This window comes from Antennarius striatus, chromosome 23 (genome assembly GCF_040054535.1).
Source record: "Antennarius striatus isolate MH-2024 chromosome 23, ASM4005453v1, whole genome shotgun sequence".
Classification (NCBI taxonomy): Eukaryota; Metazoa; Chordata; class Actinopteri; order Lophiiformes; family Antennariidae; genus Antennarius; species Antennarius striatus.
In genome coordinates, this window is record NC_090798.1 from 2,906,878 (window position 1) to 2,920,146 (window position 13,269).

Consider the following 13,269-nt stretch of genomic DNA (forward strand, 5'->3'; position numbering starts at 1 on the left):
CAACTAATAATCTAACCTAAGTACCATGTAAATGTAAATTACAACAGTAAACAATGACTCAATTAAGATGAAACCATAAATATTATAATCTATATGAATGACTGGAGGATTATCATAATTATCATTATGATGATAGTTACATATAGTACAGGGATATTGTCTTTAAAGATGAGGCACTGACTGTTAATTTTAAGGAAATTACATTCACAAAAGAACATGTCATAGTGCCCACATTGAGCAAATGCCAAAGAGCACCTTCCTCGATAATCCTACTGCAAACTAGTCTCCACCCAATTGATCTTAAAATGCTGAATCAAAGATTTTCATTAACTTCATTAAATCGTTTCAGGTTTCTTTCATAGTTTTATTAATAGAACTCCTGGGAAGATATTAAAAAAGGGAACAGGAAATTATAATGTTCTGCATAGATGTCTTTCTTAATGTCAACATAAAATGCTGTCTTGTCAGTTCTGCCATGTCCCACATTTTTGCGGGGTAAGTTTTAATTAGCTATAAGAATGAGACATCATAATCCATGCTTGAGTTATTTTATGACAGATGCTTCATTTCTCTTTCGTGTGTGGTCTCCTTTTTTTAAATTTGCCTTTTCAAATCAAACCTGTTTATTGGTGCGGTAATAGTTCCCTAAATTGCCAAACAACCCATTTTACAACATAAGCAAACACATAGAGTTATAAACATGGTTTGGCTGCAGATGGTTTGCACCAGATAGAAGCTATCTACAGCTGTGATGAGCTATATTTTATATTGTCAGATTTATGCTGTGATTCATCCAGAATGATTCATTTATCTGAGCAAGATTTCTGTTCAGCGGGATTTCATACATACACTCACATTTTCTGAAACAACATTGTGTTTATATACATTTTTTTGAAATTTCTGTCCAGTTCTTTAATTTAGAATCTGTTTTTACTTTGAAGAAATATAAGTGCCACATCAAAGTCATTGTGTTACAATAATTTCTTTTGGATTATTATCTTTGCTCTTTTCACATATTCTTTATTTTCATGCTGTGAACATTTCCTCTCCTTGACCAATATTTTGCACATAATGTTGCATTAAACACAGTATAAATTGTTTAATGTCTGATTTGGTTATTACATATTATATATTATTATTTATTGAATCATGTTCTATTTTCTAATGTTCTATTTCAAGAAACTTGACTTTTAAAAGATTATTTCTTGGGTTTCTTTTCCATACTCTGTTATTGTTCACCATAAATATAAATTTAACCTGAATGTAACAGCAGAAGGCTAGGGAGATAAAGAAAATCTACACTTGAACAGGAAAACTAGCAAAAGCCAAGACAACACTGTGAAGATAAAAGTTTGGTTAACCTCTCTTTTCATCTCTGTCATCAGACTGACTGATTGCCCAGTATTCTGACCGGACTAACTGGAGGTGATTTGTTCATACCTTTCATTAAGTGATATTTTCAACCCACACATTACAGTTAGATGCATACAATGAATGCAGACACAATACAAAGAATCTATTTACAAAGCAAACAAATGAGGAAATGGTAAAAATTAAACTTAAATTAGACATAATGTAAGATAATGATGTAAAATGAAAAAATAGCCATGGGTCTGACCAGATGTGCTTCTACTACAAATGCAAATGATGGCATATGAAATGTTGAACTAATGACCCAATAATGCCGCAGGAATATGCGCAAACAGAGAATACTGTTCATAAATATGTTGTACTGGTGCATTCTAGGAAGCTTCTTGCAGCATTTTTTCTCCCAGTATCTACATTATATACTTGTCACATTCATTTGGGCACATGTAAATATTCCATTTTGCCATTTATTAACAAAACATACCAGGTTAGACCCATTTGTGCCTTAGGAATAACATCCCGTAGCCTTTGTTGTTTCTTGCTGTTAGCTGCCTGAACTTCTCTGTTATCTTTTCAAATGCAAATGTGATAAACTGGTGGCTACCGCCTGCTTGCTCTCACTTTAATCTCCTGCAGAGGTGAATCAGACACCACCAGATATGCCGAGTATATTTTACTGAGCCTTTAAGCCTCCTGCAAAAAATAAAATAAAAAATGTTGCTTGGAATGTTCCAAAAATAGATGGGTTGTCTTTTTTCACTGTTTACAGCTCACCCAACCAGTTTAATATGCAGCTATTCTCAGAGACAGGCTTGGTAGATTGTCTTCCGTGAAGTCTGTAAAAGACATAAGTTTTCCTACATTGGAAATAAACCTTTATCTCTCTGACATCAAAATTTCAGTTTCTACTACCACTTCACTACAGAAAAATGCGGTAGCTGCTGCTTCAAAAACATTTGGTATGGAAAGCATAGAAAACATAAAGTATGATGCATTAGTATCATACTTTGCAAAGTATCATGCATTTTGTAGTTTATTCCAGAACATAGAACTGCAAGTACATCTGAAATGTTTATTTGACTCATTGTCTATTCATTTACCTAAATAACTTTTCACAGTATATTTTATCTATTGCAATTACTCTTGAGGTTTAGAAAAGGACAATTTCTGTGAATGTGTCGTTTTGGATGACTGTGATGACATTTCTTGCTATTTTCATTTCATAACAAAATACAGTAATCACTCGGGTTTATGTGTAACCTGTCAGTCGTTAAAATAAAAAGTATTCTCTCTTGTGGCCATGATACATTACTGCAATGAAACATCCTTGAAATACATTTATAAACACACAAATCAAATCTTGTTTTCTGTAGTGGGATATTAATCCGATGATTAATTAGGAAAGAGAAATTTGGACACACTCAAAACAAGAACTGCAAATTTTATTTTTTTGATCCTTTCGAACAAGAAATGCTTTGATAGAGCAGAACAGCTCAGAACTGTCTTAAAAATGTGAATAAACAATAACAAACATCCATTTTCTCAAAGTTGGTGAATATAGCAGTTAAAATAAATTACAAAATATAGAAATAAAAACTGAATGTACAGAAACTTGAACAGATTTTTTTAGCAATAGCAAAATGACATTCCTCATCATAGCCAGTGGTACGAATATACAGGTTTTATCCAAACCATCTCTTGCAATAACTGACATCAATCATTATGTATGGATGAGCTCTAGAACAGCAGATAAGATGATGAAAAAACATACACATTTCAATAAGCCTTTAGAAGACCAGGCAAACCTCCATGAAGCTGCTGAAATGTGTGTGTGGTTACTTTAACATGATAGAATGGTAAAATTATCCAATCATAACTAAACACAAAGTACAAATTTTCTAATCAAGGAATGTAGACACGTGTCTGATGTGTCGGAACACTGTGGGTGGAGGTCCAAACAGCTGTTAGAATCTCTCCCAACCTCCAATTTTCTGATTCAATCCTTTCGACTTGAGTAGATTAAAATTAACACAGTATGCTAAAAACCAAGAGAAGGATGGAGGTAAGGCAGATGAAGGAATAGTGATGACTGGAAGTTGAAAGGTTGCTTTGGAAAGAGGAGACAGAAACAGTAAAATCAGGTCTGCTAATGGGAAGCCTTTTACTTGTAAGCAGTCTTTACTAGTTCCTGTTTGGACACTAAACATCTCTAGTTGGGTCTTAAAGCTTTTTGTCGACACGTTTCAAAAAGGCCTAGTTCTGATGGCTGTTCAATCATTTGTTGTTTTGAAGAACCCATTTAAATTGTTGATATTTTACTGTGAATATAAAAGAATGGACAAACTATTGTTAAACAATATATACTTTAAAACTATTATCTGACAACATGGAGGAAAAGAACAGCAACTTGAGATGAAGAACAGATTTTCTTTAGTAAATCTAAAGAAAATCTGTGATACATCGTGGTGGGAACACGTTTGTTTGCCTTCAGCAGGAAAAGTGTGAGTCCGACAAGGTAAAACACCATGAATTCAATAAATCTAGGTCTCCATCTGCTCCAGGATCAGACCAGACAGCACATTGACATCAGTTTCTTTGGGGTGGTGCAGCAGCACCCTCGACACCATGTGCTCCTGACCCGCAAAAACCAGATAGAGCTGCTTCTGTAGGCTAGCTGTCTCTTCTACACTCCTGTCCCTTCCAGCCTGGTGCTGGTGTCCTATTTCCCACTCATTGGTTCCCCCTCTAATCTTGCTGCTTCCTGCTGCTGGATCCACAGCTCCTCCTGGTGTTCGGTCACGGAAGTGCAGGACCTCGGTTTGAGAGCGTGGACTCTTGAAGGAAGGGAAAGTGGTGGAAACACCCGCAAAGGAGTGGTTCCCTGGTTGAGGAGTACTGAGAGGAAGTAAACATACTATTTTAGAGAAAAGGGAATTATGATTTCACACTCCAACAAATGATGTACGTGCTTTAATACCTGTGATCTGAGCGCAGGAAGTCGTTCAGGTGAGGTCCCCCTCTGCCTAGTGGGTCGTCTGGTACCATGAAATGATCCCCAACAAAGGTATACTGCAGGAGTCTGGGAAGCATAGCACTTAATCAGGCTACAAAAAAAAATTGACTGTAGTCCTGGTGGAAAGATTTTCATCCTTTATACAGCGTAAGTTCCACACATTAAAGTTTGAGTACAAATCCTACTTTGAAATGTTTCTTACACAAAACTATAAGAAGTAAAATCAGAAATATGCATTTAAAATATTGCAATAATGACTTGGTATATGTATAACATATCTATATCGGTGTGTGACATGAATAATGTCAAATTGAACTGAAAGTCAGTGACTCTTTCACAATTAGATTTTATTTGGAGAGGAAAAAAACTAAAGACCAGATCTAAAAGAATAGAAAGCAGAAGAGTAAACTGCTCTGTAATTTGGGATTTTTTGTGGTAACTGATTTAAAATGTTATTTTGTGCTCCGTGACACATTTGTCATTCAGGCAATAAAAACTACCACATGTCAGTTTGTCTTTTCATACCTTTTTTTGATGATGTCTCTCCAAACAGGGGTCTCATCTGAAAGATCTCTCAGGTTGTCGTTGGTAACGATCACGCCGTCTGTCTTCTGTGCCAGCTGAAGCATTAATCTGTGGTGAGAAAACAGAATGTGACAAAGCTCAAATGACGGGAGATTAAAATTTGACATTAGTGGTCGTAAACCCTGGAGATGTGTACTTCCGTTTCTAGTGTTGGCATAGAAAATGAAAAAACTAACTCTGTGTGGGATGACTCTCAAAATTTATGTATGTGTGACCCTCATTATTTATCCTGTCCAGTCAATCCAGCCTTAACTTAACCTTGTGGGAGCAGTTTAATCAATTAGATAGAAACTTTTTGTTATGTAACTAGTGTGCACACTTCATTCAACTTGCTTGTAGAACTGATGGCACTGTAGTTTAAAATATACTTGTGTCGCATCCTTACTATTATCATTATATCATGTGGAGAGTTATCTTCAGCTCTTTTTCAACAACATCCTGTTTTTCAACCACAGATCACATGTTCTTCTGTTTTAACAGGAGCATTACGCACAACAGGATATTGATCAAAGTTGAATGTGTCACCTAAACGTTGTCTACTGCAAACAAACACAGGACATCTCTCGACCTGTCATCGTACGAGATGATCCTCTTGCCCTGGACTTCTCTGGATGGGGTGTAGGAGACCATGCCCAGCTTTTGGAGCTCTTGTAAATAGTGTTGCTCTAGAAAGAAGGAATGGACAACACTATTTTTAATCTGCAATGAAGGGCAAAAGCAAATTCTCAACCACTATTGTCTGCCTAATTCTGACCTGCTGCTGTAGGACAAACAGCTCGCCTGCTTAGAACCACAGAGCCCTTTATTAAATCTCTTTATCTTGTGACACCACATTGAAAAAATATAAAAAATAAAAATACAAGAGCCCCAGGAAGCAGTACCTGTTGCCTTGGGATTGCTTTTCTGTCGCCACTGTGGAAGAAGGGCGCAGATGTTACGATGACCTCGGTCCCAAAAGTGCTGGACAGCCAGAGCGATTCCTCGACAGGAGAAGAACTGACTCAAGCCGTGACTGTGGACAACATGGGACAATATTTGTACTATTAGAGTTACACAAGAGAGTTAAGGTAATTACCATGGCCTCCATCAGTTTCCCCACCTCATGGCCACGTTGCTCCCGTCGATGATGATCGTCCTCAGCTTCGGGTCTCCAGGCTCGTCGGTCAGCTTCAGCTCAAAAGGCTTCTGCAAGCTTTCGAGGAAACGCTGCTGCCCGGTCACCACCACGGAAGAGGCAGCCGTGACTCCCCACCTGTCTTTTGCTCTCTTAGAAGAAGACGAGTCTTTACCTGGGAAGGGTTGAGGCTCCCGGAGTGCTAATTTTACAGAGTTAGAAGGGTGTGACTTTGCATTGAAGACACCGTCATGCGCTACGCGAGTTTGTTTCGAAGTGGGTGGATGAAGCCAGTGATTGGTTTGACAGTTCTGTTTATTGGATTGTGTAGGTTCTAAAGACGACGGATAAGTAGACGTTGGTGGTCCTTTGACTTCAGCCAGGATGTTTTGGTGTGGAGTTTGTGTCGTGGGAGGCTGGTGTAGCTTTGGCTGTGACATATACGGAATTGCGTTAATTTGTTGGGGTTTATTAATCCAAGTAAAGAAATCTGGCTCCGGGAGAGGTACATTTAATTTTGGCGCTGCTACCCATCCCTTATCATTAGATTCCCTCTTTTCTGCAGGTATGAACAACTCAATTTCTCCTCTTCTTTCATCCTCTACTGGTCCAAACTGTTGTCGTCCTTTACCCAGAACCACGTCATCCATCTCTTCATGTCTTTCCCTGGAAACATCGTCCTCACTGCTTCCATCTCTCTGCAGCTCCAGGAGCAGCTGGTGAGTGGATCTATCAGGAAACATGTTGTAGGCTTTGGCTACTTTCTGCTCCATGTACCCACAGCTGGCAGCAGCTTTTTTCAACACCCCCAAGACAAAGTCCTCCTCCTGTCCTTCCTCTTTTTTGTCAATGCTACCATCTCCCTCAAACAGTCTCGTGCTTCCTGGCGCTCCACCTCCCTCTTCGTTGGAAACTTCTCCCTCCTTTCCATTATTATTTAACAGTTCTGTCATTTGATCACCTTCTCTGTGCTCCATCTCGCAAGGTTGGTTCATCTCACTTTGTTTCAAGGTGGTGCCGGCTTCATTTAGGTGATTTGCCTGGCTATGGTCAAGTTTCTGTTCCTGGTCACTACGATCCTGCTCCTGCTGAACCAAGTCCAGTATTTGCGAGGCCTCTTTGGGTCCGGTTCTGGTGAGGACTCGTGTCACAACGTCGTCTGTGTACCCCATGGCTGTGAAGAACTTTAAAAGGAGCAAAAACTGGAGCTTCTGCTCCTCCTCCTCCTCCTCCTCCTCCCGTTGTCCATCGCGCGCTTCGGCACCTGTAGATGCCACTGATTTCACCTGATCCTCCTCTCCAACTTCCTGTGAAGAAGCCAATCCTTCCTCAGCCCCCTCTGCGCTCCCACGCGAGACTCCAGATGTGGAAACAGGTTGGAAGAAGGAATCTTTGTTTGCAGAGTCTTTCCTTTTACCTGCTATCATCCCTTCAATCCACCGATCAGCAGGGCCATCCCATCTCCTCAACGAATCCTGGTGTGAACTTGCATTTGGATTTTCTTGCTTCAGTGCTAGGTTGGGGTCTGATCCAAGGCCGGTTTCTTTCACCAAATCCAGAAGGATTTCCTTGACTGAACCTGGTAACACCAGCAGATCCAGGGTGTGCCTGTCATCCCATTTCTCCACAAGAGTTTTGAAGGCCCGACGTGAATCCAGAGACTCGCCTGAGCCCCTGTCCCCACTCTCAGAGCGTCTGGACTGTGTGCCCTCATACCTTTCCACCAGTTCAGTAACAAGGGAGTAGGCTCGAACCACTGGCTCCGCAAGGCCTGATATAAGCAAGAAACCTACTGAGCCAACCTGTATTGGTGAGAAGAAAACAAATGACATTTATTTAAGTCCTTTTTGTGACAGAAAACATCTCAGAAGTGTTATAAAATAGTAATTTGGGTGGTTTAGTGTATCAGCAGAGGTTCCCTGCTAGCCTCCAGGTGTATGTTGCCCATGAAAACAATTAATACAATTTAAAATATGAGTTCAAACTGAAGCAAAGATAAATAAAAGGGAAAAGAAGGTTGTCAAAATTTATGTTTTCACAAAATTTCCAGTGACAGTATTAAATGAGGGCATTGCTACACATGGGGTATGACACATTTTATCAAATGACATCATGGTGATATTGACTAATAATGTAATTTCTAGGCAGCGTAACAGGAATGGAATTTTGACATATTATCTTATAATTGCACCACCAATAAAATATTGCACATTTTTGAGAGACGCTTATGCCAATGAAGAATCTGTGAGGGATTACAAATTATTATCTATGGTGACACATGATTATGTTGTCAGTTGTGAAAAATTCTTGAGATTTTTTTAAATTTATCACCAGATTTTCTTCACTTTCAGAATTTGCTCCTGCTTAAAGAAAAAGCTAGAAGCTAATTCAACATCATTTTATTTTAAGGAGTAAAAAGTCAGAAGCTTACAAGTAACTAACCCAAATTTGAAGGCTTTTAATTTTAAATCCTATGATAAGAGTCATAACTTTTGATTCAAAAATCCCTGGTCTAACACTCTCATCTCATTTTTGGTTTATATGTTATATAATCCACTTATTAATTTCTCTTTGTCTGGAGGTATGTCAGTACAAAGACCAGCAGACTTCTAATTTCCACTTTTCCCATCATTATTTTTGCTAAACAAATAAATAAATTCCTATCCTATTTCCTCAGCAACCTTGGACTTAGTAGAAATAAATGGATACAACACTCACCACTATATGTGCTGAGGTGCTTCTCATCAGGCAGTCCATGAACAGCCCTCTGGCTCCACAGAAAACACAGTGAAGAACCCGAGGATAGGAAACCTCCTGCTGCTCCTCCTGGTTCAGAACTCCCTTCACAAACAGCTACAAGAGATACGTATACGGTGTCATTATTGTAGTGTTCTATTTTTACTGAGTAAAATCTTGTTGGAATAGAATATATTTGTATATATATATACATAAAACACAACATTAAACACCACACAAACACAGTACAGCACTGTGTTACAGAGGCTGCTATTTCAAAAGAGCAATTTGACAACGAATGTTTGCTCAGCTGCCAAAAAAAACCGTGAAGCTTAAACATTTTCTTATCATTAATAATAGTAACATGGAACATTTAATCATTTCCAACTGAGAGAACAACGTCTCTCAGTCACGCAGGTGTAAGTGGACATCTGGCTGAACTGCAGGGCTTTAATAGAAGATTAATCTCACTTGAAAATGTAATGAAAAGTTAATGTGAAAACACTTCAAACATACGGCTCTGCCCAAATGTGTCAGCAGAAAAGACTGATTTTGAGCACAGCGTGGGTCAAAGTCTCAAATACTCAAATCATGTGATCACTGTTTATTTATTTATTAGCTTTCAGACAGAGAAAGACTTGTTTTATGACTTTTATGTTGCCAGTCTGAGACGGAGACTTTAAATCTTTTAAAAACCCTTGGTGAGTCATTTCTCTCTACCAGTGCCTCTTATCTAAGAACACTGTAGACTCACACTACGCATAATTTCGACTTTTCAAACCGAGGTGTACAAACTGTTACACAACCACAGCTGGGCGTGCTAGAAAACACGGAATTCACAACGTACTTTTGCAGCTTTCACACAGTCGCTCTGTCCTCGTAGTTTCAGCCAGATCTGCCCGTTGTTGCCATGAGACAACTCATCCACTCCGATGTCAAACGTCACCCTGAAGATCCGTTCCACGGTACTGTGGAGGGAGCTCAGGGACCCACGCAGCATCCCAGCACACGCAAACTCATCCACCACCTCGGCTTCTCCTCTGCCTCCATCGCTTCTCTCACCATCCATCCCTTGGGTCTTAAATCAGCCACAAAGAGTTGATCATCCTGCAGAAAAAAAAAATTAATTACAAAAAAAATCCTTTAAAGCTTTTGGTGACAATTTTGTTTGGCTTGTGTGTGTTAGTCTTGCTTTCTTTTCTTTCAGTTCAGTGGTAAATCCTCCAGGTATCTGCTCTCCTCTGACCTTGGTGCTGTGGGGGTAGCATTCTTTTGAGTTTTTACTTTCTGTAATGCCATAAGTTTTTGTTTGCCTTCCTTCCATTTTAAAATATTTCATCCCTCTCAGCTTTGAGTTCTTCTGTTACTTTTCCAACATTTGTAGTCGTTTTGTTGTCTTTGGTTTTTAGTTCTGCTCCCATTTATGTAAAAAAACCCCACCAGATCAAATGTGCCATTTACTGACTATTTCATTCCTCCACAGGTTATTTTGTGCCACCTGTTCAAACACTGTTGGATATTTTTGCATCACTAGTTCAGCAGGAGTTATTCCTCCACTCTGTTTGCTCAGGTTAACTCCCATTGTCTCTTCTTGGTAACCAGCCAGTGCACAGTGACCTAAATAATGTAAAACAAAAATCCCTACCTTACTCTGTGGGTTTATTCCAATGACTATTCACTGAGTTCCACTTTCCTGCCTCACTTTCTCTATCTCTGTATATTTTATCGCACTCCAAATCAATGCCGCTCCCCATACCATACACACTATCACACACACGCTGATTATCACATTGAAAATAAGCCTTTTCCATCTGTCCATATTCCATTAACACATGCTTTTCACTTTTCCTTAAGTCTATTAACAGGACAGACATACATTAACTTGGAATATCTGTTTATTTTATTCATTTACCTGTAGGTTTGGGCCGGGAGGAGTGGCCAGCATTATTCAAAGTAATAAAAATAACAAAACCATCTTATGTCAACTGAAAGGTGGATGTTTGGGGCTCCTAGAACTCCGCATTTCATCTCCTGCGAGTCCTTCTCTGCAGGCCTCATTGACCTCCTGGCTGACCTCACAATCAGCAGCACAATGGCAGTTTCATACAGATTTGTATAACACAAATGCTCCCTTTCAGCCCATCCCGCACCTTCCGTCTTCTGCTACTACGGCCATCTGTGAGTTTGTGTCTGCTTCAGTGTGTCTCTGCTTATCTCATAGTGGAGATAGTGGAAGGCCGTGAACCATGTCAGCTCAATGGATTTTCTACAACATTATGATAAAATTCTTCTCAAACTGGTGGCTAAACCTAATAAATTCAACTCTCTGAGTCACATGAAGTCTTGGTTATTATTGGAATAGAAGGGATTTGATATAAAAAGCTACTTTTGGACTTTTGTAATGCTTGTGTGTTTCTTCACAACATTTTTTTCTGTTATAAAGCAACTGGGTTTGCTTCAGTGTGACAACAATATGCCTTGGCGGTGACCTGCATTTTACATATTTAGTATATATTCATAGCAGTATTTATGGTGAGATTTTGTATTCAGTGCTTCATTTACTTCAGATCTACAGCCTTTATTTATATTGGTGTTAAAATTCAAAATATATGACCAAAAAAATGAGTTTAATCCCTATCTTTGAATACCTTTACTGCTACAGAATGAATGTAGATCAAATCTGAGGCTGTACCTGATAGTCTGAGACAAAAAAAAAAGAAACAGACAGTAACATAAAGTAACGGGTGCTCCGTTTTTAACACCCACAGAGTCAGTGGTGCGACTGCCCCTTTTTATGTCCACTGATCTTCCTACTTTTACAGCAAAATCCATCAATTTTCCACCATTACCTCACCGACATATTGATTAAACATGCATGGCAAATAAATATCATCTTTTTCAAAACTAAACAGAGCAGGTACCATCCATGCACCCTCCCTCCAGAGAGAGGACTACAGAGTTTGCACGTACAGAATGCTCATATTATGCTATGAATACAGTACATTGACGATATTATGGGATGTAGCCCCATTAACACGTGGACCTCCCCAACATTGGCTTGTGAATGACATCACCATTGCAATGATGTCATCAGGTGTTGTGGAGCATTCCACACCTCTACCAGTCCTGCTGCATCATCCTGACTTTTCAATAACGTGTTGCTTCATAAAATCAAAATATATATACATATATATACATATAAAATATACAGTATATTATATATATACACAGTGTATTATATATATATATATATATATATATATATATATAAACTTTATTGTTGTATATAATATATACTACATTTATACACTGTTATAAACTTTTTAGTTCTCGCCGTGACGTCAATCCTACCTTCGGTTTATTATAATTCTTTCTTGTTGATCGTTGCCATCGCTTTCGTTCACCGACGCAGTTGCGAAGTTGCAGCAACGAGAAAGAAAAAGAAAACCCGACATCTCAGCTGAAGTGATTTTGGTGTAAATAAACCTTTCCTGGAACACATGGAGACCGACACATCGCTTTAGAACCGATCGGAACACGCGATAAAACGACCCCCTCCTCCCCCCGAGTGGATCGCACCGTCTCCGGGTCGGTCTGCTTACGTTCGGTTTGCTCGCTTCCAGTTTCGTTTCCAGCTCCGGACAAAAACAGTTCAAAACATGCTGTTGATCCACGACACGATCGCCCGAGGGAATGTGGGCACCCTGTGTCGTCTCCGATGCCGCTGCTGCTGCTGCCGCTGCCGCTGCGCCGCCGAGCGGATGAGGAAGTCGGTCACCGGTGGAAAGCCCGACGACCGAACCGAAACTAAGCCCGACATGTCGACCGGACGACGGGCAGCGCTGTCGGTGACATGTCGCTCACTCCGGATGGTGTGACGAAGATAATGATCAAAAGTTGGGACGTTTTAAAAGTGTATGTTTAATAATATAACTGGGAAAACGGTTTTGTTGACATCGGGTTGGAGATTGGGGGTTTTCCCGTGACGTCACAAGTGGGGGTTTTCCTTCTTTATAGACGAACTCATGGTTTTCAGGGACAGGCCTGTTGGTGGAGCCGCACATTCCTGTCTTCTCTGAGTCCTCAGAAATCAGACACCAGTGTGTTTGCTTTACTGACAAGAAAGAAAAAGAAACTTTTTCTTGTAAATTTACCTGTTTGAAAAATTTACAGATTCACTTCACACAAAAACTCCCTTTTTTTTCCTTTCTTTTTTTCTGCTGTTAGGATTTGATCAAAACCCACTGGACCTCGTCTCATCACTCTTGACAGGTGATGTGTGTTTGTTAAATCCAGAAATGGACACAAGACAACATTTTCAGTTTCCCACTGCTACGAATAAGGAAGCCCCCAAAGAATTATCTATGGGTCTGGTTGGTATTTATGTTTTCACTCCCTCATGCTGGATATATGACAGTAGCTTTGAACTTAAAAACGTAATAGATTTATAAGG

The 13,269-nt window shown here is 39.4% G+C and overlaps 1 protein-coding gene across 3 annotated transcripts; it reads right to left on the reverse strand.

Moving 5' to 3' along the window:
- Nucleotides 1-2,792: 2,792 nt before the first annotated feature.
- Nucleotides 2,793-12,933, reverse strand: khnyn (KH and NYN domain containing). 3 transcript variants are annotated; one of them, XM_068307666.1, is made up of 10 exons: nt 12,419-12,928; nt 12,168-12,307; nt 9,664-9,923; nt 8,799-8,933; nt 6,066-7,882; nt 5,848-5,978; nt 5,535-5,631; nt 4,907-5,014; nt 4,346-4,447; nt 2,793-4,263 (listed from the first exon to the last, which is right to left on the reverse strand). In XM_068307666.1, the coding sequence occupies exons 3-10, from the start codon at nt 9,883-9,885 to the stop codon at nt 3,909-3,911; spliced, it is 2,967 nt and encodes a 988-aa protein (XP_068163767.1). In that variant the 5' UTR covers nt 9,886-9,923; nt 12,168-12,307; nt 12,419-12,928; the 3' UTR covers nt 2,793-3,908. The 3 variants fall into 3 exon arrangements, 2 of the variants coding, with proteins under 2 accessions (XP_068163767.1, XP_068163766.1); XM_068307665.1 differs by lacking the exon at nt 12,168-12,307; XR_011034320.1 differs by lacking the exons at nt 2,793-4,263; nt 12,168-12,307 and having other exon boundaries at nt 4,430-4,447; nt 5,492-5,631; nt 12,419-12,933.
- Between the last annotated feature and the right edge of the window lie 336 nt (nt 12,934-13,269).